Source organism: Rhea americana, unplaced genomic scaffold (assembly GCF_003343005.1).
Source record: "Rhea americana isolate MKP2758 unplaced genomic scaffold, rheAme1 scaffold_361, whole genome shotgun sequence".
NCBI lineage: Eukaryota > Metazoa > Chordata > Aves > Rheiformes > Rheidae > Rhea > Rhea americana.
Window position 1 is genome coordinate 365,786 of NW_028186492.1, and position 26,177 is coordinate 391,962.

At 44.3% G+C, this 26,177-nt stretch overlaps 1 protein-coding gene across 8 annotated transcripts in view; it reads left to right on the plus strand.

Annotated features, from left to right (window-relative positions):
• The window catches only part of RFX2 (regulatory factor X2), a 64,164-nt gene extending 40,084 nt beyond the window's left edge, over window positions 1-24,080 (plus strand). For 4 of the 8 annotated variants that reach the window (XM_085312387.1, XM_085312380.1, XM_085312385.1 and 1 more), the window contains 13 exons: window positions 2,717-2,791; window positions 9,899-10,080; window positions 12,852-12,971; window positions 13,394-13,509; window positions 14,401-14,519; window positions 14,844-14,956; window positions 17,029-17,180; window positions 18,157-18,254; window positions 18,978-19,127; window positions 19,563-19,771; window positions 20,107-20,260; window positions 21,672-21,714; window positions 21,878-24,080. In XM_085312387.1, coding sequence (XP_085168513.1) covers window positions 2,717-2,791; window positions 9,899-10,080; window positions 12,852-12,971; window positions 13,394-13,509; window positions 14,401-14,519; window positions 14,844-14,956; window positions 17,029-17,180; window positions 18,157-18,254; window positions 18,978-19,127; window positions 19,563-19,771; window positions 20,107-20,260; window positions 21,672-21,714; window positions 21,878-21,987 — 1,641 coding nt within the window. In that variant the 3' untranslated portion in view covers window positions 21,988-24,080. The remainder of the gene's footprint in view (window positions 1-2,716; window positions 2,792-9,898; window positions 10,081-12,851; window positions 12,972-13,393; window positions 13,510-14,400; window positions 14,520-14,843; window positions 14,957-17,028; window positions 17,181-18,156; window positions 18,255-18,977; window positions 19,128-19,562; window positions 19,772-20,106; window positions 20,261-21,671; window positions 21,715-21,877) is intronic. The other 4 variants (XM_085312384.1, XM_085312386.1, XM_085312382.1 and 1 more) reach the window with 3 other exon arrangements.
• Window positions 24,081-26,177: the final 2,097 nt, after the last annotated feature.

A 26,177-nucleotide genomic window follows, 5' to 3' on the forward strand; every position in this document is an offset into this window, starting at 1 on the left:
AACAACGCGAAGGCCTAGCAGCGGAGATGCAACTGTGAGCAATGGGGAAGTGAGAGGGCTTAGGAGGACGGCAGATACTTGAGACAGAGCTGACAAGCTGACACAAAGAYCTCGAAGGGGAGAAAGTAAGGAGAGCATCTTGAGAAGAGAGACTGGGTGCAAGGCAGCCCTACAGAGTTAGCAATGGCATCAAAGCTGCCTCAGGAGAGTGAGGGGTGTGTGGTAAAAATTAGTTGTAAGCCAAAATAAAGTCTTCAAATACTTGTAAATCCTTCCTTCATCTCTGCTGCAATAACAATGTTCTCCATCAAGCGGGCTGAAGCAGAACCTGAAACAGTCCCGTTCAGTGTTGGTACTAACAGCGAACCATTAATCTTCATTTAAAATAAGCGATGCCAAGAGAGGAAATCCTTGAGACTTCCTATGAGTAGGTCCTCACAACTGTCTTCCTTTTGGTCCTTCTGAATCTTGGTTAACTTGATTTTTAGTGCAGTGCCCTGGAGTCCCATTTTCAGGCAGGTTTTTTTCSTTGCCCAGCAGTTAGTGAGCAGTAGCTGAGAGTTGTTGCCAACATGTCCAGCTGTGGCTGGAAAACAAATGAACAATCTTTAGATTGACTTGTTCTGCACCTTCAGGGTCACCCTAGGCAGACTCGCAACTTCGTTTTTTTCCTGTGCCCTAGGATGGGGAGCAAGAAGACTTTGAACAGCTCTCCTTTAATGAGTTTCACTGGACAATGTTTCATCAGGGCACATGGTGCTTTTGACTGATACAAGATTCAGTAATCTCACAATCAAGAGACTTGGCATCTTCTCCAGTAGAATAACCACTTGCTAAATGTTCTTTTTTCAAAATACTCACCTTCATGCAGGACTATTTAAGAGCTGTCATGATGCTTTTTCAGTCTTTCTCCCTGTAATTTTTTTTTTCCTCTAGATGGAAGGGGTTCCTTGTTGTTGGATGCTTACCAACATGCCAAAGGACAAGTAGTGTTTTTGCGCTTGTATAAGAGGTATTACTCAGGGGGCAGTGCCCAGCTCGGCGCGCTCTCCCTCCTAAACAGAGGAAGGAAATGGTGTTTCCCTCTAATGCTYTGACTCATTTCCTTGAGGCTGCATCAGCAATCAATGTGGGCTGATGAGTTTTGGTTCCTCATGGTGCATCATGGTGTGCTAGACAGTTTTCTTGAAAACCTCTGAAACACAGTCTTAGGCTGAGCCTTTTTGAATTCAGTGGCAACTTACTAAGCTAAGAAGTGCCACAAAGATGTCACTTTTGGATAGAAACGAAGGAATTTATTTTGGAGGTGCTTGGACAGTATATCACATTCAGACATTGATATGGTGCAGACTGTGTGTTTGGTTGTTGAGTGTTACTTCAGAAGTTAGATCTCACTTACTCTGTTTTCTCAACTTTTTGGTAGAGCTTGGTTTTGCAAAAGGCAGTTTTTATTTCTACTTCTATCTTTGTCATGTTATGAGTCAAGCTGCAAACTGGAGTAGAGGGAACTAGCCAGTATGTAAAGGCGGTCATAACAGGTAGATCTCTGTGCAGATGTGATGCTTTGTGCATGTGCCTACAGATAACTGCACAACACTGCATGTTAAATGATGGCGGATCATAACTTTCCAGAGATAGTTGCTGATCGCAGGTTTTACAGGCTGATGTGTGCCTTCTTATCTTGCCTTTGCTAACAGGTCATAGATATCAGCGTTTTGAGAACATCTACTGGAAAGAAATGGTGGGTTTTGCCCCTGCCAGTTTCTCAGCCTGTTCTTCTTTTTTTTTTTTTTTTTTTTTTCCTTCCTCAACAGCAAAAAGTTAGTGCAGAGGAGCAAAAAAGAGACCAGCAGCCCTCTGAGAGGTTGCCACAGGAGGCCCTGGATCAGGAAGGACAGGACAAGGAGGGTCTAGGCAAAGATCTGAGCACCAAGCAGCAGGCTGAGTGTAGGAGAAAAGCTGGATGAGGGCAGAGYGAAGCACAGGTGCTCTTTCGGGGACAAAAATGCCTCATTATGCCTCTGATTGCAGAAGCTCTGGGACAGTGGAAATGAGCACAGGTAGAATCAAGACATGCCAGCCTCTCTTAGTGAGAAGATCACTTAACTGAAACCTGTTTTTGCCTTGGGAGTCCCCCTGTAGTTAGCAGTGAAGATCTGTTGTCCCTTCCAGCTTATACATTCTGTGCATCAACTCTCCTGTGTTCCCCATTTTATTTAGCTACTGTTATTTTTTTGTCAAAATTTTAAGAAATAATAATTGAAGTCATTCCTTCCAGATTTCCTTGAAGGGGATGGGTCAAATGCACTTCTGTGGCTAATCTCCTTCATCCTGCTCTAGCATAGCTGTGTGGCAGTGTTTTGGTCTAGACATAGAGGGGAAAGGAGATGAAGAATTGCTTTTTTCTCTTTTCTTTTTAAAATTTAAATAATGGGCAATGCATACAGTAGAAGATTGAAAGCCCCCTAGTCTCCCCCTTTCACCCTAGCAAGGGTTCTTACTTTGTGGTTAGTTTGCATGCAGAACAGTAATGTCTTTGCAGCTTCATCCCATAAGGACTGCACCTCATCTACTTGCCTCTTTTTTTCACGAACCTGTTGATGTAAAGCATTAATCATTCAAATAATAAAGATAAAATCCTGGCTGTTGCTAACTATCTGATTTCCTTTCTTTTTTCTCTTTTCATTTTTTTTTCTCCTGTGCACATTTTCTTTAGCTTGAAATGGCGATTGAAAACCTACAAAAAAATGAAGGGATTACATCACACAAAAGCAGTTTGCTCAACAGCCATGTAAGTTGCAATCAGATTTTACAACCTCTTCCCCACTTTATATGCATTATATGTAGCCATTTGGTATACTCGCTGTAAGAGCCACTCAGAGCAGCCTGAGATTCAGCTGTGCTGCCCAAAACAGTCCAGTCTCAAGAAAAAAGAATTTGCAAAAACTGCTGAGACGCTAATGTTTGTTTGAGATGTTCTGGATTCTGTTAACTGCCTCAACCCTGTATTTATTTCACTTGCTTTGCAATGGAAACTGCTGGCAATTAGAAAAACACATTTGAGGAAGTTCTTTCCTTTCACTGGAACTGAAAGATGGCTGGAGGCTGGAAAATAACTCGCAATAACTCGAAGTGAATCACGACAGCTATCCCCTAGATAATGTGTACCAAAAGCCTACTCCTGTGTATGCTTTTATTGCCTCTTTGTGGCACAGGAAGACCATTACTGTTACAATAGTATGTTAAATCCATTTGCTAGACCTCTCTGTTCTCATTATGCCAACAATTTCCCTGCTTTGTGTGAAGTTCCCACTATTCTACTGAGCTTACTCAGGGTCTTCTGTGTCACGGTTTCTGGCTCCCATGCAGTAATGCTTAACAGTGAGCACACACGCTTGTGTGAGATTTGAAGGGTCTAATTCAAGTCCTGTTGAAATCACTAGACTTGCATTGACTTCCCTGTGTTTTGGATTAGGCTGAAGCATGGTTCTGCTCCAATAAGTCACAGTGCACAAATGGTACTTCTCTACTCTTCCAGATTTCCTCTTGCTTTGTATTTGGGGGCAGATCTGTTGTCATTTTTAGGTCCTGCAAAAGTATATTTACCTCTTCTCACTCTGAAGTGGCCTGGGAAAATGACAGGAACTTTGAACCTGAGGATCTGACTCTCCTGAGCTGATCCTGAACTGCCATCCAGGGTTCCTGTGTAGCTCGATTCCAATTTCATCTTCTGGGAATTGAAAGTTCCTTGTTCTGGTTGGGGAAAGACGAAACTGCAGAATCAGGCTCGTAGTTCTTGTTCTGAGCATCTGCGTACAGCATTGCTCCCCCAGGTTGCTGTGCTCGTGCACCTGGGCCATGCTCTTGAGCCCAAAYTGGGCAAATTGCAATTCTTGCTCTGCAGAATTTTTTTTGTTCATCACAGTGCATAAGCCAGAAATAAACCAGCAGGATCTTCTAAATTCTAGGCTGGATTTTGGGGCTGATAGTAAGAAAAGACACAAGTAGAAAGTAGTTGATATGGAATATGTAGYGTCTACCTTTGTTGCAGTTTTAAGCAGGTTTTTACATTAGCACTTTCTGCAAGTGGAAAATATTGTGGACAGGACTTCGGACCAGCCCCATTTCTTTTCCTTTTTTTTTTCTTTTTGCACTGTAATAAACTTGGCACAGGCAGTAAGAACTTGCTAGTTTTTTTTGAGTATATTTGAATCACTGTGCTCCTAATTTATCATTTTATAAAGAAGGAGCCAATATTATTTCTTCCAGTGATCTTGGTTTGGTTTCTTTGGAATTGGAAGTGATATAAACAATTTGTAGGCGTTGTTTGAGGAGTTTGGTATTTCTGAGGTTGGAGTTGCATTTTCAATCTTTTTGTCTGCAAACTAGAAGATTTGAAACTTATTTTTCAATTTCAAAAAGATGAGATTTCTTTTTAATCCTGTGACCCCAGGAACTGGGACTTAAAGATATTAAAAACATGTAGTCAGATCAGCAGAGCTATCAGCCCTGAGCCYTCCCTAGGTCTCTGGGAGTTTTCTAAAGTCCAGCAGTATCATAGTTAGACTCTGCAGAGCAATCTAGGCAAACAGAAATTGGTGAAGCAGAAAGGACCTTAGTCTTGTGATGGCCAGTGGCTTTTTGCAAGTTCATTACAATAAATCTGTGGTTTGAACATAAAAAAATCTGAGCCAGCAAACCTCAGTTACTTCTCTGTAAGCTCACCATGCCCTAAGCCCACAATCAGTAGCTCAAATAACTCTTGGGTTCTGCTTGCTTTCATTTAACAGTTTCTTCCTTTAGTTGACTTCCCCAGAGGGAATTACTACGTGAAGTGGAATAGTTTTGCAGCATGTGTAGGGGGAAATACTTCCATCATAGAGGCCGAAAAGGACTTTACAACGTTGTCAGGCTGCATCCTGATGCATCCTTGAGAAGGAAGAGCTCATGCCACAGCCTGTATTCTGGGTCCTTCCTCCACAGCTCTTTTATTTAACCCTCTTTCARCACACCCAAGCAGCTGCCCCTTCCTTGCTTGCTTCCAACGTTTGTCTGATGCCCTCTAGGAAGGGACTGTAGAGAGGGTCCAAGTGGAGCTGGATGGCAATAGATGGGTAGTGGCATGATATTAAAGGAGGTTTGAAAAATGCAGGAAAAGAGCAGAGGAAAGCTAATGAAAATAGCAAAKGGATTTCATCCATCTGAAGGCTGTGCAGGATGGAGTTTGATTCAGATTGAGCCTGCGATTAGACCTTCCCCACCCTTATCTTGCAGGGTGGAAGAATACAACGTCTCTCTTCTCAGGTCCCTTTTCATAGTTTGGCATCAGGTTTAAGTTCTGTAAAAGGAAAAAAAACTCTAAAGCAAATAACTGACTTCATGAGCATGTGCATATCCATCAGCTCCCCAGCCATCCCTGCCAAAGACATTGATCCAGGCACAGCAACACGCTGCTGTGGGCAGCTCCAGGTCTTGGGGTGGTTTGGTTCCCTGGGTGTGCAGTGCTGTGAGGTTTCCTGTTTTCTGGGATATTTCAGTTCCTCTCTCTTTATATTTAAAAAGAAAAAGAAAAGAAGAGAGAGAGACAGATGATTACGTATCTCAAATGCTCGCATGACTGAAACACAATATTGTCRGGCTTGCACATGAGAACCAGAAAGTGAAACAGAAGGTGACTGTGATTTGTCAAGGCTCAGAGGAAAACATGAGCTTGGCATAGGTGACAGAAGTCAAAACAGAGCTAACAGTTGCCCATGTTGTTAGCATCACAAGCAGAGGTGGTAATAAAGTATAATCTCTTGGCTTGATGATGTACAGCCCTCTGCTGCCAAGAGCTAGGGTGATAATTACACTATTAATTGTGGCTTAATTGCCTCTAGTCCTGTGTGCAAAAATTACTAAGAGCATAGAAAGTTGCAGAAGCTTTCATTAGGCGTTTTGCCCCTTGCCTCAACATTTGCATTTCAGAAATCTGTAAATTCCTAGAATAAGGTTTTATTTTGTCATTAGCAAATGTTTCCTGTCAGGTTTTTTTTTAAAAGGAAAACTAGATATTTCAATGATGAGTTTTTTTACAAACGCTGTTCATGCAAGGTCCATGTGAAAAGGAACCACCTTTGATAATTTTTAATTTAGCCTCAAAAACTCTCTGAGTAGTTATTCAAGTGTACTTGAAGTACCAAATTTAGAAGCTAATGTTAAAACCCCAGTGACACATGATGTCTCTAATGAAATTATGTCAATTTATTACTGTTACTGAAAAAGCTGCGCTCACAAGTGTCCTCCAGAATTGCTGCGTCAGAGGATTGTCCTTTGCTAATTAGGAGTTTGCAGATGATGCAAAGAAATTTGAGGAAGACGGCTACAATTTTCATATATGAGTGCCTATCGCTACGCACCTAAAGTAGTTGGGTGCTTTAACCTTCCTGTGTTTGGACGTGCAGCTCCCAGATATTCACAGCATTCATAGGAGTTGCAGAAGAATTTTTTTCCTTGCTACCTGTTTAAAAGTAAAAAGCTCAGTGATGACTCCCCCCTCACCGCCRTTGGTGAATGGCTCTTATGTGGGAAACAGGGAGGGAATTTTGCCACCGAATTTAAAACCTTCAAAATACTTAAAATGAGCCTGAACGAAGGAATAGGAAAACTGTGAGAAGGAATAATTGCCTTGGGGCAGGGGAGGAATGCAGTGACCTAAGGAAGGATGACTCTCCTGTTTGGTGRAGGAGGACAGGCAAGCCCTGAAGCTTGTGCTTACGTATGATGGATGGCTTTGCATTTAAAGTTAAGAGTATGCTGAGTAACTTCATTAAAAAAAAATATATTAACTAGGCTTGAAGGGGACTATTTCAGAAATTACCTTTTACAAAACTGAAATGTTTAGTGAAAATCCGTAGATTTTGATGGAACTTTAACCCCAAATACTGATGGAGCTGCATAGGGGAGTCTTGGTGAGAGGGAAATGTATATGCTGCAATGGTTGGAAAGCCCAAGCTTGATGTGCAAGGAGATGAGGCTGGCTCCAGTTCTAACTTCCAACTGGACCAAGCAGGGACTTAGGAATTTGCATCTCAGKCTCAGACAAGGCATGTTAAATATGCACCACAAATGAATATATTTATTGGCTTATTTGTTTATTTTTCATGAAAGCATCTGTATGGGCTCTGTTTCAGCACACAAAGAAAACCTCTCCAAACCTAGACCCTTAGAATCTTTTTTTTTTTTAATCTTTTCACAGTCAGCCCTGCTTATCTCTTTCTCCATCCTTAAAAAGCCATCCTTGAATCAAGCTTGGTCTATTTTTCTGGTTAAAGATCTTTAAATCATAATAAGCAGTTGATATAAATTAAGTTAAAGTAAAAATGAAATGGAAATGTTGCCTTGCAATGCTTCTAGCACAAATGAAGCAGTGTACAGCTGCACAGTGATTTTATTTGGGCTTGATCATAACATAAACAGAAATGAAACCGTGGAATATCTTGTCATTGTTCCAACCAAGGAAAACTTARAAACTAAACAGGATAAAGAGTACAAATAGAAAGAATTTTTAATGCTCTCATTTTAAGTGTCCAATATGTTACTACTAATGCAGCAAGAGCAAAACACAACTTTTGAAAATGTTTTATATTCTGACAGATTTCCTTTTTAAGATCTTTTGTGTGTTCCGTAATAAAATCCTAATTCAATAGTGGGAGTTCRTATTGTGAAACTCCATAATGTGTGAAGGAATATAAAAAGACACTCGCAGAAAAGGAATTCTGGGAGATGAAGGAAATGTTCTGGAAATATCTAGAATTAAACTAAAAGTGTCAGGGATGAAACTTAAATGAGAGAGTTTTACCTAGATCTGAATTTATTGTGATCTAATAGTATGACATTTATTTATTTATTTTTAAGGACTGGAATTAGAACAGGTTTAGAAGGTCAGAAATACCTGATCAGCCTGCAGTATTTTCCAAAGGACAAATAAAATAAGTGGTTAAAAAAAATGAAACTTCTTAATCATTAATCTTTTAAATACTACAGATGGGCTGAAATTAGTATAGCTGTGGACTGATCTGAAACAGAGCTCGTGCTGGTCTGTTATATCAAAAACACTGGGCTCCAGTTTTGTTTGAGATAGCTTAATCAGCAGGTTGAGCGGTAACCTCGGGCTGCAGAACGGCCTTCCGGGGATTCACAGCGATGTCTCCTCCCGCAGATAAAAGCCTGCAGGGCTGCAGATCATCAGTAACTGCAGCCTTTCAGGACTGTAAGGTTTGGGCTTCAAAAAGTCCTTTATCTGTGAAATACACATCAAACAGCATCTTAGATGCCACGTGACTGTGGGAAAGTGGGAAGGTAAAAAGCAGCTCTTTGAAGAGCAGGACAGAGAGGCAAATGACCAAGCGGTGGAGTGTTTTCCAGCCGTGGCAGTCCCTGGTCTGTTCCCAAGCCCACCAGAACTGATAGAAATGGTCATATGAACTGCTGTTGCTTTGGATCAAACACAGCTAACAAAATGAAATCAAGCTTCAACTGTACAGCTTTGGATTCAGCTCCTTCTATGTAGCAGAAGTTTAAATTTGGGTACTGAGTGATAACCACAAAACATACGCTCAAAGGTGCAGATAGCTTGTTCTGGGCTGAAGAGTATTTGTATGAGGGCAAAACTGGACATGAAATACCTAAACTGAAAAGAACTCATTTGAGTGACATGTCAGAGTTGTCACTGGATGTATCAGGCTGGATTTTCCCAGAGTTATTGGTACAAAATTCAAGTAATATAGTGATGAACTGGGACGCTAAAGTTCCACCARGTGACAAAAAGAGCTGGATGTTGGCGTATCAGTGGGAAGGGTTTAAGCATAGGCCAACTTGTGCATCCATGGACATGGTTGAATCCCACTGATGTCAAGGCTAAGTTTGTGCTTGGATACAATATGTGCTTGAATTGTTTGCTGCAAGGAGATGATGGGGCTAATATTTTAGCACCTGCAACCTGAGTCTGATGCTAGTGCAGCCACCTTTGGTGGAGCTGTACCTCCCATATGCTCCCATATAGATGCCTGGATGTAGAGGGAAGTTTTGAAAATATCAATCTCAGATGTCTCTAATGATAATGAAAAGTCTCTTACCAAAACGGTTGATTTTAATCCCTTTGTTTATCTGGTTCCTTCAAAGAATTCACTTAATATAGTACTTACTTTATTGATACTGAATTTGGCACTTGGCCAGTTAAAGGCAACTTGAGGGGGTTTGTCCATTTGCATTTTAATTCCTGTGCTGCAGTTGTATGCTTCACCTGCCCTTTCAGACTAGCTGGTTATAAATAATATATATCTAATCGTAAACTTTAATCAACATAAATGTCAGGAGAAGTACAGTTCAGATAATAAGTTTTGAAAATAGGTGGTACCCCTTTAGATTTTTAAAGTTTGGTTTGGTAAACATTAATTTTGTTGTTAAGGAAACGGTTGCAGACATGCCAATCRTCAAGTTAAAAAAGATTTACCAGGGCGTTTTGGTTCCCCGGAAATTTTTTTCATCCTTCAAAGTATCTTAGTATCTTTATTCTTGGAAAACATGAGTCCTAACAGCTTTATTTTGGCTCTACAGGAATTTGTCCGAGTGCAGGGCGGACAGTGAAATGGGAGGCAGAGACTGCTTTATGCTGTTGCCGAATCTAACAGCACTTTTGTTTTATCAGCTCTGGGCTGCGGGACGTTTTCCTTTTGAAAATTCAACTGGCCTAAATATCACTTATATGAATTAACTACCCAACATTAAGCTCTCTTAAACTCAACGTCAGATAAGGTCTCCTGACATTTAAGTGTCGACACTTGTTTTACGTCGCCCGCTCCAGCCCTCTTTAGACTTTCACATGTATTTTATTCCTTTATGTTTTTCATGCATAAAGCTCCAGTGGTTGTTGGACAACTACGAGACAGCGGAAGGCGTGAGCCTTCCTAGGAGCTCTCTGTATAACCATTACCTGCGGCACTGCCAGGAGCACAAACTGGATCCGGTGAACGCCGCTTCTTTCGGAAAACTGATCCGCTCAGTGTTCATGGGGCTGCGGACTCGCCGCTTGGGAACCAGGTTGGTATGAGAAGGCTTAAGACGGAGGTGGCGGGAGAAGCATCTCYCTTCCTTCCCTTTCCCGTGGCTCTGAAGTTGCTCTGGGAGACCTCTGGTTGAAGTTAAATCCTGTATTTCTCATCTCGCCTTACCCACTGCTCAGTGACTGCCTTGGAGAGCAGTGTATGGCTTTGGAGGCATTYGTGAAACTTCTAAGAAGCTTCCTATAAGAAGGAATTAAATAAAACCAAGYGTCTTTTATAGGCACTAATTTCTTTTTCTCTTCTCAAGAAGGCCTTAAGTTTTGTGGGAAGGGAAATTGTTGCACAGTTCTGACTGATTTATATTTTAAAAAAGAAAAAAAGCTCTTGCAACTTCTCTCATGGATGCTGAAAATCTCCCAAGTATAATTTAGCAGGCTGAGGTTTTTATTTTAAGATCTGCAGAAACAACCAGGCATTATCTGGTAAGGAGAAAAAAATGCTATTCARAGGCACATAAGTAATTCCAGCATGTTGTGAGGCAAAACTCCTTTCCGAACATGAATCAGCAGCTCAAGACATTTGACAAGAAAGTTGATTTTGGACACATTCTAGGTCCCTGGTGACAATACTTTGTCCAGTCACACAGTCAAATGGGATCTAAGCCCATTTCTTAAGCAATCTAAGAATATTTTATTTTCGTCTGGGCTCCTCGTTCTTTTATTGTCTCAAAAAGGTGAAGTCCCGTTTTGTCAAGATTGCCTCTGCCAGCTGYAGAGTCCCAAAACTCAGTGCAGTTAAGTGGTTACCCCTTTGGGGTTCGGCAAAGTCATTCAGTTACGAGCGAGAACAGAGCCAGTGCCCAGATCTGCAATTCAGACGGGCTGTGCGCAAAGAATTGGCCTATTTCAGAAAGTGCCAAAGCAGCCGGCTGAGTCTTGTGCCAGAAACGTTTCTTTTAAAGCATCAAAGACGCATATGATGTTACAGGAAAAGTGAAACTCAAGAATGGATACTAGACATCGTTGCATGTGTGTTGTCCTAGGAAACATCCAAAATACGTGCACAGCTTGTGTAGCTGAGATTGCATTTCATCTCAGCTTTTAATTTTAAAAAAGTAGATAATACCCTAGAGAAGCAGGGAGTGCTCTGATTATATAATGCTCTATAATAAAATTGAAGCTAGATGTTTGGGCTTCTAGTCGAGAACAAAACCAGATGTGTCAGGAGCATTCCACAGCTGGAATGTGCAAGCAAGAGTCATCAGGAAAGCGGGGGAGAATTTGGATTTCTGTGGCTCGGTTAAAGTGTAAGTGCTCTGAAATAATTTCTTCAAAATAAAGACATTCTTTAATCTTATTAAGAGAGGAAAAATGTTAAGTCCCAACAGCTGCCTCTCCTGTGCTTTCCTTGTTTTGTGACTTCAAAGATGATTCAACTTGAAAACAGAAATGGCCCGCAAATGGAGTTTCTGGTCTGTGGCAGCATTCTGGCACTTCAGAAACTCCAGAATTTGTTTTCACTGGAAGCTAGAGTTAAAAAAAAAAATACTTTAGTGGAAATTCCAGAATGTTTTATTTCAGCTTTCGGTAATGTCACATGCTGTTGTCATTCTTTATTAGTAGTCAAATGTCTAACAGCATTTATTTCTCTTTGTAAAAATGAGGCAACTGATCTTAAGTGCTTAAACTTTTAAATATATGGATTATATTCCTGAACTAATACATCTTTATATCTGTCTCCTGTAATATAAATGTTGGGTGTTCACTAAATATTAAACTTCCCTAAAATATYGGGCCAAATGGTCCTGAAGGCCATCGCTAACCAAGTTTGGGCGACTTTGAAAACTTTGTCATTAAGAAAAACACTTAAAATTGAAAATGTGCAGGCTTGGAAGACACAGTAGACCCTTTGCTACAGTGACAAAGACTAAACAAGTCAACAATTTCCCCTTAAAAGAAATTGGAAAAAGAGAGAATTCGCATAACAAAGAAAAAGAGAGGATTCATTCCCAGACARATATTCCTTTCTTAAATTTCTGCAGTATGTTGTTTGCCTATGGGAATTACCATGGGATTTAAGGTGCCTTCAGACTTTGACACATGCTGCAAAGATACTCAAACAGCAAACTGTAATTCTAAACCACGCCGATAAGAATGATCCGGAGGTCCTGCTGCTTGCTCCCCGGCCGCTGTCTCCTCTGCCCCTGACAACTCAGCTTGAATTCATAGTTCTGCTAGGTACAAGTTGGCTAAATCCAAATTGGGACGGCTGTCCTCGTGCATATGTGGCTGCGCGATTGTCCTTGTTCCCAAAAGCAATCGTTGAAAAATTCCATTTTAATGGGAAAATTTGCATTAACACATCTGTCTGATGTGATGGAAAGGCATTTTCCTAAACAGCATCACAGCAGCTTTCCTGACCAGCAACGGAAAAAGAATTCCAGCCTCTTTTGCTATTGCAAAAGACTTCAGGAAGTGTCCCGAGATGTGTTTTTTGTCCTTCTGTTCAGTACCACTTTGTATTGTAACACTTGTCTCTTCTTCTCCAATTACTACTGGTTAGTTGGAACAAACCTTGCCAGATCTTAAACGTGGATGTCGCTTAACTTTGCGACACGTGGTTTTAAGTTTTATAGCAGATGATGGCATTCATTAGTCCAGCCGTTCAAATAGCTCTTGGCAGCAAAGAACCATGTGCTGTAAAAAGTAATGCATGTTGTCAAAAGAAGCCTAAGAATAAATCGCAGGGCTGTGATGTTGCTTCCATTGAGTAGCTGCCACTGAACAATTTCACCACTGATGCTTCCAGGGGCAACTCCAAATATCATTATTATGGGATCCGTCTAAAGCCAGAGTCGCCGCTGAACCGCTTGCAGGAGGACACCCAGTACATGGCCATGCGGCAGCAGCCCATCCACCAGAAGCAGAGGTAGGTGCTCTCAGCTCCTCAGAGTTGTTGGCAAACTTTAATACTAAAATACAGAATTACAAAGATTAATTGATGGATTATATTTTATAAGCATGTTAGTGGTGAGCAGCATGTGTTGAAGCACAACTGCTGAAAGCTTGAAGGATGAAAACTGTCTTCTGTGAACAGCCTGATGTATTGCATACTAATGACTGATTTAGCATTTATTTCAGCAGCTGTAAATGTTTTCAAACTATGTAYAAACGAGCAATATAACCTCATACATTATGTGGTCAATGCGTGTAGCTTCTTAAATAAGAAATGCTATACAGCACAGTGACTTTTTAGGCGTCCCTGGCTTTCACAATGTGACCATGTTGCAGGTTGAGTGTGTGTGTCTGCTCAGGTCTGTGTGTAACTACCAAGCCATGCTTTAAATGTAGGTATAGACCGGCCCAGAAGATGGATGGCATGGCAGAGAGTGGATCCAACAGTACCCTGCACACTACACCCGAACAGTCGGTTGCTGCTCAAAGTCAACATCATCAGCAATTCATAGGTGAGGAAACTGTTTTAATATATTAGATGTCTCACTTTGAGGCTTGTAATTTAAGAAGGAAAATTCTCTCCAGTGACTTCCAAGGACCAAGGTGAAACACAAGCCTGGGACACACAGCGGGAGCAGTCATTTAGCAATTACTTTTCCAGGTATTTGGAGAGCATTTCAGCAAGCTTTTAAAAGCCTTTCTTCCTTGTGCCACCGTTCTTCAGTTTCTTCTAAGCGTGCCAATTTTTACCAAATTGGATGGATGGAGTAGAGGTCTCAAAACCTTGAAGTCCCAAAGAGTGTTGTTAAAATAGGCAGCCTGAGAGAGGAGAGCAACAGTTCGTTGCACCTACAGGACAAACAGCTACAGGGTTTATTAAGCTTCAGAGGAACCATATGGGCCCATACCTTGTGAGATAAATTTTCAGGTTTCACAGGTTGTGGACCCACTTGTTTCCAGAGTCTCTAATAGTGACACAAAAACCTGGCCAGCTCCCAGCAGTCTCTGAAACACAATTGCTCCCGATATGTCTGCTAGCCAATTAATTTCTCCATTGTGCTCTCAAAATACCAAAGGGATGTTATTCAGGCTTCGGAGAAAACCTAATGGGCAGCACATTAGACRAGGACAATGTATTCTTGTTTCTTTTCTTGCAAAGAGAAAGGAAGCATTCTTCTCGCTGCACAAAATAAATGGGCTGTGGTTGTTCACTTCTTGCCCAGTATAACAGGGTGAATCAGGGAGGTACTGGATTATCAGTCTTATTTTACCTGTTTCATCACTGGTTATTTGAAATGTGAAATAGAGCTGCCAGCCACTGCAACATCTTGTACTTATTTTTAGGCCTGTGTAACTGGCTGTTCCTAACTTTCACCATCTTTCCCAATCTTTCTTTTCCCTAGATGTAACCCATGTCTTTCCAGAGTTCCCAGCCCCTGATCTAGGGAATGTCCTCTTGCAGGAAGGAGTCACCATGAATGATGTCAAAACCCTGCAGCTTCTTTACAGACGACACTGTGAGGTGATTATTTTGAATATATTTGATTTAATTAATTGATATGGGCCATCAATCAGGTGCCCTTTTCCTGCATCTTGCTTCCAGGAGCTGCTAGGGTGTAAAGAGGAATGTTTGATTTGTTACCTGTTACAAGTAATGCAGTATATGTGTATTTGTTTTTTTTTAATTGTATGACTTGTTTTATGTTATGTTGATTATTAGAATAACGCACTTCCGGATGTGTTTTCTTGTAAATTATTTAACCTAAATGGCAGAGCATGAAATTTGTGCTCAGACTATGTGACAAGACACAAACAGCAGCTAATGAGTTGTGTTCTTTATCATCAGGCAACTTTGGATGTTGTAATGAACCTTCAGTTTCATTATATTGAGAAACTGTGGCAATCCTTCTGGAGTCCTAAAACACCATCTAGTGATGGCTCTACTACTCTGCCATCCAGGTATGCCATTGGACTCTGATTATTTCTGAATGATTCATTTTTCGTGGTTTTTTGTCTTTCAAAAATGAACTGGTTTCAGCTTCATTAGCCATTTTAACTGCTTTACAGGGCTTGGAAATACTTACTTCCTTGCAGAATCATTATAAGGAGTGTCAGGTCAAATATTGTAATGATTGCACAAAATGCAGACCTCAGAGGAAAGCACCTGCTCAGATGGTGTTATTATTTGTCTRTGTGACGTGGCTGTTACGTGCAGTAGAAAATATTAATCCAAACTACAGAGAGCATTTGGATGAAGGAGAATGGCTTGCTACTTTTGTAAACGGCCAAGGGGAATGGCAGGTTACAATTCATGCCATATATAGAACAACATATCCAAAGTTAAGCTTTTTAGTGACGTTTGGACTCACTCTCTTATTTGGGTTGCTATCAAAGTTTTTAAATGCCACGTGTCTTGAGGAAGATAATGGCAAACGAAGCTGCTCTGATCCCAGCTTTGTARTCTTGTCTGGCTCGTTGTTGTTGCCTACTCTTCCTCCTTTATGCCTTGATTCTCTACTGCCAGGAGACAGGGGAATGGAAATAAGTGAAAATAGAGAAAATGGAAAAGGTGAAGGCTTCTTGTTAAAAAATTTATATTGAAAGTCTATATTGTCCTTTTCCACTGATTATGTATGGACTTCAGATACTGCTGTTTTGTATTCAGAAGAAAAACATTAAAAGTTTCGATAATAAGGACATACTCCATAATAATCTGTAGAATATGGCCCTGTTGTCCTCAACAGACATTATCCAATGACTGTTTTGCTGCAAGAAAACACTGCAGTTATGTTTGATGGTTTCAAAACCTCTTTTACTTAAGGGTATATCTACAAGGGATTTTGCAATACCACTGAGAGAGATGTACTAGATATGAATAGACTCACTGGGATACTGGAGGAAGCATTTCTGCAGCTTTCCATCTAGACTAATGCATCTTGCTAAGGATGTCTGCTATAGCACCTCTCCATAGTCTTGCTAATACTCAGGATAGGTTTAATAAAACTTTTCCATCCCCTTCATATATACAAATATATTGTCAGCGTGTCAAACTACTTGGAAGTATTAGAAAATGCAGAAATGTAATTTTATTTAAAACAGGGTTCAGGCACTTCATGGCCAAGTTTTACGTATGAGCGTTTTACATCTACTGAAAAAGCTCATACATGGAAGAAATAATATAAATAGCTCTTTATTGTAAGTCAAATGTCTGGGCTTTAATGGTTTTGATGTAATACATGGAGAAGGTCCCCTGCTACTTCTTAATTCCCAGCATAGTGTCATAATAGTTCTGATTTGATGCTATGGCAGTGCGTTAAGGTCATGGTTTTCTCTGCTTGCTGTTTAACCAAATATTTTACGCCTTAATCATGCAAAATAAAGTTTCCATACATCTATAAAGTGAWATTAATGCAGGCTTGATTGACCTCATCCAATTGGAGACAATCTGCTCTGTTCTCATCGCAACACCAATCAGCTTTTTCCTTATGAAGCCATTCAGTGTTTGAATGTGCCAAATGCATCTCACAACTGTTTATAGTGTCTGTCAATACTGGTTCATCTGCTCAAACAGCATTTGCTCCCCAAATTTGTCAGTGCTGTCAGAGTCGAGGAAGACTAAAGTAGAGGAGAGAGGTGTGAAGGCTTTGGAAGGTTTTGGCTCTGTCTAGAGGAACCAGCTAGGCTTTTGCGTGCTGAGATGGCTATGCTGAAGTACAGCTCCCATATACGCACGAACGTGCGTGCGTGTGTGTGTGTGAGAGGCAACTTGGACTAAAGAGGGAAGAAGCAGTGGAAATCTGGTCAAGCCTAAATGTAGGTCTGAGATAAAACTGTGGTCACAGCTCTGACCCTGTAGACAGAGAAGCTTGCACATTTGGAGAAAGCCCTGTGCAAGTGATAGGGCATCCCCTTCTGAAGAGAGACATGAGTCATTTTTTCCATTGAAAATTGAGGTTAGAAATACATTTACATAGTGTAAATGCACTGAATGAAAACCTGCTTCTGATGCTCTCTCCCGCTTCCTCCTGCAGTGAAGAAGAACATGAAGGAACCCTCCCAAAAGATAAGCTGATCACTCTGTGTAAATACGAACCTATCCTCAAATGGATGAGAAGCTGTGATCATATCTTGTACCAGGCCCTGGTGGAAATTCTCATCCCTGATGTGCTCAGGCCAGTGCCCAGTGAGTATCCGGCGGTGCAGTCAGGAGGCAGCTGCCTTGGGCACCCACCCCCAGGCATGTCCTTGTGGGTTGTCCTGACCGCTGCTCAGCTCCTGCTCTTTGCTGTGTTGCTCCTGAATCACAGGATGTTGTGCGTGATGAACAGATCTGTGACTCACTCTAGCTGGCTACCACTTGCCACGAGGGTTTCCATTGTAAAAGCCATTTTAGACGGTTTTGTTTTGAATACAAATTTATCTATTATGGCAACAGCAAGCTCCCTTCTCTAGCATTGCTCTGCTTAGATGGTAATTTGTGGCTCCTGGAAATTCCAATGCCTTTTAAAATTTGGTTCATGGCATATCACATCTCATGACTTTGGCTATGAGTCAAGGTAAAAACATAGGCTTAATGCTCAAGCAGTTGTGAGCATGGTTAATCCATTTGAGATATTTCCTTGGAGATAGTAACTTTGTTTACATAGGACCACTGTGTCCCTTACTGCATCTCCTGGAAATTTGGGGTCAACTTTCATTTGGGAGATTAGTGATAGGATATAGAAGATTTTCTCTCTGATTTAGCTCCTCACTTAAGTGCATGCAGCAGTCTCCCCAAGGATACAACTCAGGCATAGACTGGGCTGAGCAGTGCTGTAAAGTCATGTCTCTCTGAGCTGCTGTTGTCAATGAAGTTGCTGTTGGGCAGAAAGCCCAAGAAGTTACACTTGGGTTTTGGGGGCTGGGAGGCTGGGTCCTTTGCCAGGGTATGTGTGTCTCTTAAAGAACCGACTGTAGCAGTCAGAAAACGCTGAGATGGGCCATGAATAAGAGAAGGAGCTCTTTGAGTGCATTATGGGCCCCAGCTGACTGCCATGACGCTGAAACAGATTTCTGCTACCCTATCAGGGGATGTGATTCCCACAGGAGTCTTAAGCTAAAAAGTTGGTGTTTAAATACAATTTGGAAAGGCCTTGCTAACTCTGCAAACTTCTTTGCAGGCACGCTGACACAGGCGATTCGTAATTTTGCCAAGAGTTTGGAAGGGTGGCTGATGAACGCAATGAGTGATTTCCCTCCACAGATTGTCCAGACAAAGGTAAGCAATGGAGCATGTTACAGGTCGGGCACAGGAGCCAACAGGTTGTGTGTGTATGTGTGTGTATGTGTGTTGCAGTTTTCCACGGTGGTTGGAAAGACGCTACTGGGATATGGCTACGTGTACTCCAGACTAGCTTGGCGTAATGGATGGTTCTGAGCCAAAATTAGCAAGAAGAGGGGACAAGGAGAGCAATTTCTTCAAAACAGAAGCTGATGATACTCTGTACCCTGAGCCATTCCCACATGTTGAAATTGCAGATAAAACTTTCTGCAAGATCTCTGCACTGGAATGAAGATCTCCCGCTAGATAATGGAGGACATTCCATAAACTGAATGGCATTGTATAAATTGAATSCAGCATCACTTCTTAGCCAGTCCTGCTGTTGATTTTTAGATCTGCTTTGACCTAAGGCTCCTACTCCCCCTTGCCTAAGGCCACAGATTCTTGCAGCCTGTTCCCATCCTRCTGGTCCAGGAACCAAAGTGCAAAAAACCTATTGTTAGTTTAAAGAAAAGAAATATATAGCCTAGTCTGTGGGGTGCGAGAGATGCCACAAAATGTTGTTTCAGAGTGCTGAGATGTGTTTTAGGCAGTGGTATGAGCGCGACTGTGCAGGATGCCACTGCTGATGTGGACTGCATGCTTGAGTCTAGTGTGGTGAAAAGTCCACCCTTGGCCTCCAGGGTCCCCGTTCGCAGTGCCCACCGTGCTCTGTTACAGGTYGGGGTGGTGAGTGCCTTTGCACAGACGTTACGGAGATACACRTCCCTGAACCACCTGGCTCAGGCAGCTCGTGCGGTGCTCCAGAACACCTCCCAGATAAACCAGATGCTCAGCGATCTCAATCGGGTTGATTTTGCCAACGTGCAGGTGACTTATACTATCTTTTCTGTGACTTACAGTATCTTTTTGGAAGCTGTTTTGTCTAGAACAGGGACTCTTTAATGAGGCGGTTTGCTAGCAGCCAGCATCTTATTTCCAATGCTAAAAAACAGCTAAATGAACAACTACACGTAAGTTTTCAGTGTTACTTTTCCAGATATGTAGATACCAAAGAATGCTATTTCATTCTGAATAGCAGAGAAAGTACTAAGGAACTTACAGAGGAAGTACTGCTACCAATAATAATGTAGTTATATTTATAATATTGTTCTGTGGTCTGGACAAATTGGAGAAGCCCTAATTCAGAGCTAGTTGGAGTCCTTGCCTACTAGAAATGGAAGTTCAATTCCTGGGCTGGGATGCACCAAAAGCTGTGAAATGGCAGGCTTTGCACATGTAACCATAAGCCCTTCTTCCGAGCAGGAGCAAGCCTCGTGGGTGTGCCAGTGTGAGGAAGGCATGGTCCAGAAGCTGGAGCAGGATTTCAAGCTTACGCTGCAGCAGCAGAGCTCTCTGGACCAGTGGGCTAGTTGGCTGGATAATGTCGTCACCCAAGTCCTAAAGCATCATGAGGGCAGTCCCAGCTTCCCCAAGGCAGCCAGGCAGTTCCTGTTGAAGTGGTCTTTCTATAGGTACATTTTTGTTCTTTTGGGGGAGCTATTTCTGCTACATGGCTAGGGCGTGTAGATAACTCCCTTGGCAAAGGCCACGTTCTTTACACCTGTGCATCTCCAGTTAATTGTCTAAGTTGCTCTGTCCTGGTATAGAATAAAGTGTTTTGTGCCCTGTACTTTCATGGGGTGGGGGATAGGATGCTTCACTAATTTCTTAAAGTGCTTTGAGACTCTGAGGTGAGAGGTAAAAACAGCGCCATGCACCATGATACCTTCAGGGTCAATAATTCACATCAGCCGTGATGCAAATGTAAAACACGTCCCAAATGTTTTGTTTCCCGGCCATTTTCCAGCTCCATGGTGATCCGTGACCTCACCTTGCGCAGCGCTGCCAGCTTTGGTTCCTTCCACCTAATTCGCCTCCTTTATGATGAATACATGTTTTATCTGGTAGAGCATCGTGTTGCCCAGGCAACAGGGGAGACTCCAATTGCCGTAATGGGAGAGGTGAGAATTGTTTATTCCCTAGTAACAGACCCAAACTAAGCCGCATTTAAAGGGACATCATCGATTCACAAACCGCACTATGCTCTGAACGTGTTTTATAACCACCTTTGCTGAAGGATTTACTGAGTTGTTTCGAGTGCCTGGTGCAAGGGCCTAGCTCCTTGCACCTTGTCCTTCCTGGCTCACTGACACCGGAGCTAATGGTTATTGAGGCAGCTGGGCATCGCCTGGGCTCTAGAGGCCTGAGGAAGGAAATGGACCTTCCTACAGTAAATCTAGCACTTGGCTTGTTGCAAGCCCTGTGCTGCCTATCTGAAGGGTCTGGACTTAAAAGACCACAGTCATCCTGTGAAAGCAATATAGAAACCACCATTAGATTAAAACTGATCTCATTTCCTCCTCGCAGTTCACACTGTTTTCTTCCTTCTATGTAGCTCATGTAGGGTTGCTAGACAAATCAATTACATGCATTCTGCTCTCTCTTCCTCTCCCGTTAGTCCCACACTGTTGCATCGAGGCAGCAATGCCACAAATCAACACTGTTCTCCGCAAAACCTCCGTCTTTATTGGTATTAAAGAAGCAGGAGTGGCTGAGTGTGGCTTCTAGCAAAACTTGACTGGGAAGCTTTCACCCTTCAGGCTTTGCCTTTCTCATTAGGCTCCTGTAGTTTTTCTGTACTCCAGGAGGCAGCTGATTCTTCATAGCAAAAAAGAATAAATCACATCCTTGCATTTCCATTGCTCATAATGCTTTATTACTCCTACTGTCTTCAGTTCTACTGTTGCCCCATTTTGCATGAGTATGCAGCTTTATTGTTAGAGTAATTTAGTGTTTCAGACCTCATCACAGAGGGAGACGGTGGACCTCCTCACCAACTCTTTGCCTACACTTGGCACTGTGGCCTTGCAAGCCACAAGACTATCCTGAAATGAATGAAAACCCTTTGCATGAAGCTCTGCAGAGTTGGAGTGATGGTAGAGTCACAGAAGAGGTGAATTGCTGGCATGTCTGAGCAGTCTCCTGACAGATGTAGAGGGCTGGACAAGAGGCACTATTCATAGTGTTGTGTCCTGGTTAGGGCTCTGTGGCAGAACTGGCTCGGTCATGACCTAGGAGGTAGTAAAATTTCTCCAGAGCTAGATTCTGCCTTGGATTTTTGTGCTAGCTTCTTCCGCGGATTTTTTGTGTACGGTGTTTGCCCAGTCATTTAAATTGCAGCCACAGATTTGCCCCAAAACAAGGTTTTGGTTTTGCTCTCTCCTCTTCACTGCCAGCACTGCTGGTGCTTGTGGTTTCTCTTAAGGGCTTAAGCCACTCATTAGAACAGCTTGGAAATAGATTATGAAATGCAGATCTGGTGCCTTGGGATGACTGAATCATCACTTACCCTGTAACTCCTTTCTCTTTCAGTTTGGTGACCTCACATCCATGTCCCCAACACTGCTGGACAAAGGTACCTCCTCTCCCCTGAGGGAAGTCCTATTGGGTCTGGGTTGAGCTTGAATCAATGTGGGAGGGGGAGTGGGAGAGTACTGGCTCTTCCACTCTGCTCTGTTGGGAGAAATGACCTGTCCCGGTCTGCTGACGACCCTGATGCTAAGACCTGTCCTTTGCAGATGACATTAGTGACCTGGGGAGTGAGGTGGACACAGATTCCCGGAGCATGGGGGAGCCACTCGTGAAGCGAGAGCGCAGCGAGCCTGGACACTCGCTGCAGGAGATCTAAAGTGGGGACTTGGCTTTTCTCCAGCTGGATGAAGACTTCCGGAGCCAGGTTTGACAGCCTCAAGCCTGAGTCTCCCCATATCTGCATAATTAGTGCCTCTTAGTTTCTCTTTATGTTTACTTCTGTTTGAGGAAGGGTTCCTGGTGGTGAGCTCAGTGGGTGGTGGGAAGGGATTGCAGACTGTCCATGCAGGAAGAACACTCAGGACGCCTGCTGTCCTCCATCTATCTACCAAGAGAAGCAGCACAATTGCTGGGTGGAGGGTGAAGGTCCAAAGTCTGCTAAAGAGAGAACGAAGCCTCCATGGTTAGCAATGGATTGGATGTGCCTGATTAGGAGAGGCTGTGCTCAACCAGTCAGGCCTCTTTGGAGCAGCGTGAGCGAGGTGGGCAAATGAGGCTTTCTCTTTCAGGGAATATGGTTTGGGTTTCTTCCCCACTTCTCAGACTTCACTGTGATACAAACTTGAACCAATCAGTGCCCAAGAAGAAGGAAAAAATACCTGACCCTTCACCTGCAGTCTTGCAAGACAAGCTGTCCTGGCTCTGACTTTGCCAAATCCTTCATGCTGGGGGAGAACAGCAGAGCGCAATGTTCTCCTGTACTGCCTGGGGAGCAGGCTCCAGGCCGTTCACCGCTCCAATGCCTGCAGCGTGGTGCACAAACACACTCTGGAACTTGAGCATTCCTACCAGCGTTCCTGTGTCCTGCTGCCTGTGCTTTTTGTGGGTGATCTGCAAATGATCCCAGGACTCTGTCAGGCCAATTCCAGGTACCAAAGGACAGTGAGGAAACGGCAGCTGGTCACCAAGCTTGTTCCTTGCCCTCTGATGCCCGCAGTCACGGCGGGTCCCATCCTCACCAGGGCATCCATGCAGAGGGGAGTTAATCCTGCATCCTGGGCTCTCAGCAAGGTTTTCATGCTTGTAATCCAGCTAAAATACTGAACATAGGGTGCAGCTGACCCTGCTCATAGGCCCACAGCTGGAGCACGGACAAGGTGTGAGAGTGCAGTGCCTTAGGGTGGGCTGCTTGCCTGCCTTCCCTGCCGCTCTGAGTGAACCTGTGCAGCAGGTGTTGCTTAGACTGAGGTCAAAACACAGCAGCCGTGTCCCATGTAGCAGTGAGGGACTCCCCACAGGGCCCAGTGGACGGCGGTACGCTCCACACTACAGCAGCGTTTTTCCTTTGCTGTATCGCTTTGCCTTCTCCTGCCTTCTTGTTGTGGTGGCAGCTCCCCACGGGCATCTGCAAGCTGCGGGGGGGGGGGGGGGGGGGGGGCTTGGCTTTGGTTTATTCACCCTTTCCATGACCTGTATGTTTGCCTGGTGTCATGGTCAACAGGGCAGAAGGGGAGTAGAAATCCATCACCAAGCCGAACCGCAACAGCAAATGCAATCCCCCCCCCCATGCAAATCTTTCTGTGAATAAATGCCGTGTCATAAATAGCTTTTATTATTATTTCTAATGATGTTTTATACCAGTATTTGATGTGAGCTTTTCCAGGGGGCTTCATGTACATTTGCATATCAGAGCATATTCTATCCAAATATAATATTTACTCATTCAGAATGGTACTAAAGTAGCTGTGACACTTAAAAAAAATGCTAATGGAAAGTAAAAAGAAAGTGTGTATAGTGACACATCTTCCCCTCTTACTGTCCTGTGCTGTTGTCTGTCAGGGTGATGTTTGTCTGTAAATGTCTCCTATCAAAGTGGCAGGAGAGAAATGAGAAAGCTGGATTTATTTTGTAAATAATAACAGTGAATACTCCCTGGTCCAGAATTCGCACTCCAGGTCCTGCTGATGAGATAAGATGGTCTAAAACCAACTGAGCAACCAAGTCTTAAATTCCCCCCGCTCCCACAGAGTGAGATATTAACTTCAGCTGCTGCATTGGCTCTTCTTTGCAGCCGCGACCGACTGAACCCAGCCACCTCCTGCTTGCCACGGACGTGCGAACGAGGTGCTCTGGAGCTGTGCTGCACAGCGCAAGGAGTCTGGATACCCACCTCAGCCCCATATGCACAAAACCCCCCGGCTAAACCTGAATAGCAATAAACGTATATGAAATGCTCAGGCCTGTACTATACCTAATTGTGGTCCTGTTTCTGCTTCAATCACTGCAAGGCGATGGCAGGCAGCTGCTGCTCCGGTGCTGTCCCATTAAAGCGATTTTGGTCTTGGATCTGGCGTCTGCAGGATCTGCTGAACTGCATGCAGATAGGTGACTGGAGAGGCAGCTTCCCCATGAAATAGCAGCTGATCTGCAGCAGTAACGTGCCTCCAATGCTGGGTTTCACAGCAAAGAGAACAAACTGAAAGGTCAAGCTGCAGCTGAGCACAGGGCCATAGGAGGCATTTTCTAATCGCAGCTTTTGGCCTCGCTGCGGAGGAAGGGGAGAGTGAGACATGGATGTGACTAGTGCCAGACATCTCCTGCTCAAACCCCACTGAGAAGGACACAGTTTAGCTGCTATCCCTGTGCAACCTTCTTGCTCGCTTCCCTCTCCCTCTGGTTTGTCTCGCAAAGCCTATTTAAAGCCCAACTTTGTAAGCAAGAGGAGTAGATCAGCCCCTTCCTTCCCAATGCTGAGCCTCAGAGGGCTGGAACAGACCTCTCTGTCTGGGGTTGTGCTTCCCTCCTTGCTCCCCGGAGCTGCGTGGTCCTGGCACTGTCAACACAGGGCAGCATGCGYTGCCCGCAAACGCAGCTGGCTGTGAAGGGGAAAGCAAAGCAAAGCTCCCAACGCTCCCAGCAAAAACRCACATGGGCCCAGCTTTGGTCTGCCGCTGGCTCCGTTGCCCCTCCTTGCTGGTGGGCAAATCCCTGGAGGGATTTTGATGCTCAGTCTCGACAGGCTGGGGAGGTGCTGGGTGAAAGCGACGGGACCCCGTGCCAGACAGGGGAGCCCGGGCTGGCCGGGAGGCTGTTTGGACACTGCCGGGGGAAGCTGCACACGTGGCTCAGGGAAGGCCGCCCCAGAGCAGCACGGGCAGAGGGGCTGGATTCCTCCATGTACTATTTTGGATTAAGCCCTGTAGCATTTTGGTTGGCAGCAGATCTGCCTCCCACTGCAAACTCTAGCCTCCGTGGGTCCTTGGTCTGGCCTGCCACCAAGCGCCACCTCTGGGACCAAGGATGCTGGGTGACAGCTCCCAGCTCCTCAGTCAGGCTGTTGGCCACCTCTCTGCTCCCAGGACTTTCTCCTCCACCCACTGTCTCATCGTCAGGCGGTTCAAAACTGGGGGGGGAGGGGAGAATGACACCCAAGGACCCCCAAGAGAACGAGGCACAAGTGCAAGGTCCCTGAAGTGGTGTGACACTGCTGGTGTCACGCTGGAGGGCCAAGAGCCCTGCGCCAGGCTCCCTCCGTGGGCTGCGCAGCCTGGGTTCGATCCRGAACAGCCCTGCGTCTTAGGGCTGAGGAGTTTCAGCAGGGCCTGCGGTGCTGTTTGCAGCGCCGCAGCCTGGGTGCGGGCCGGCCCACATCGGAAATGCGGTTTCGAGAGCTCAGGGGAGCCGTGCTAAGAGCCGACGGCCTCGAGGCCCGGGCAGAGCTCAACTAGACTCACGTGAGTGGAAGGGCCCCCAGGATCGAGTCCTCTGGGCTGCAGCTCTGGTTCCTGGTCACCTCCACAGCCCACCATGCCCTGCACCACCACTAGCCTTGGCACCGCTGCTCCTGGACCTGCCCTGGTCCCCATGTCCACACCACCCTCCTGTCCTGCCACCTTCCGGTCCCCCTGCAGAAACCATCCCCAGCGGGGCTGGTGGGGCTGTGACCCATGGCTGTTGCAGCCCTGCACTCCTGTCCCATGCCTTGCTGAGGCCATGGATGTCCTGCCTGGTGGCATTACCCCCTTTGGGCAGCCCCAGCCCATCTAAGAGCTCTTCTGCTACCTCTTGTTGGGATCAGGAGAGATTTTGCAGGAAGAAGGACCTTTGTGCATCACTCTTGCAACACCAGGAGCTCAAACCCTGCCAGGGACCAAACCCTCCATCTCTGGGTGATGTGACCATCCCTGTCCAAGGCCTGGAAACAAAGGCACAGACCAAGACAACCCARAGCAGCAGCTTGCTGCCCACCTGGGCTCTGCTGACTCTGCCCTGGCTCAGCACACCCACCAGCCCCACAGCTCATGAGGCTCAGCTGCAGGTGCTTAACCTGCAGACACATTTCACCTG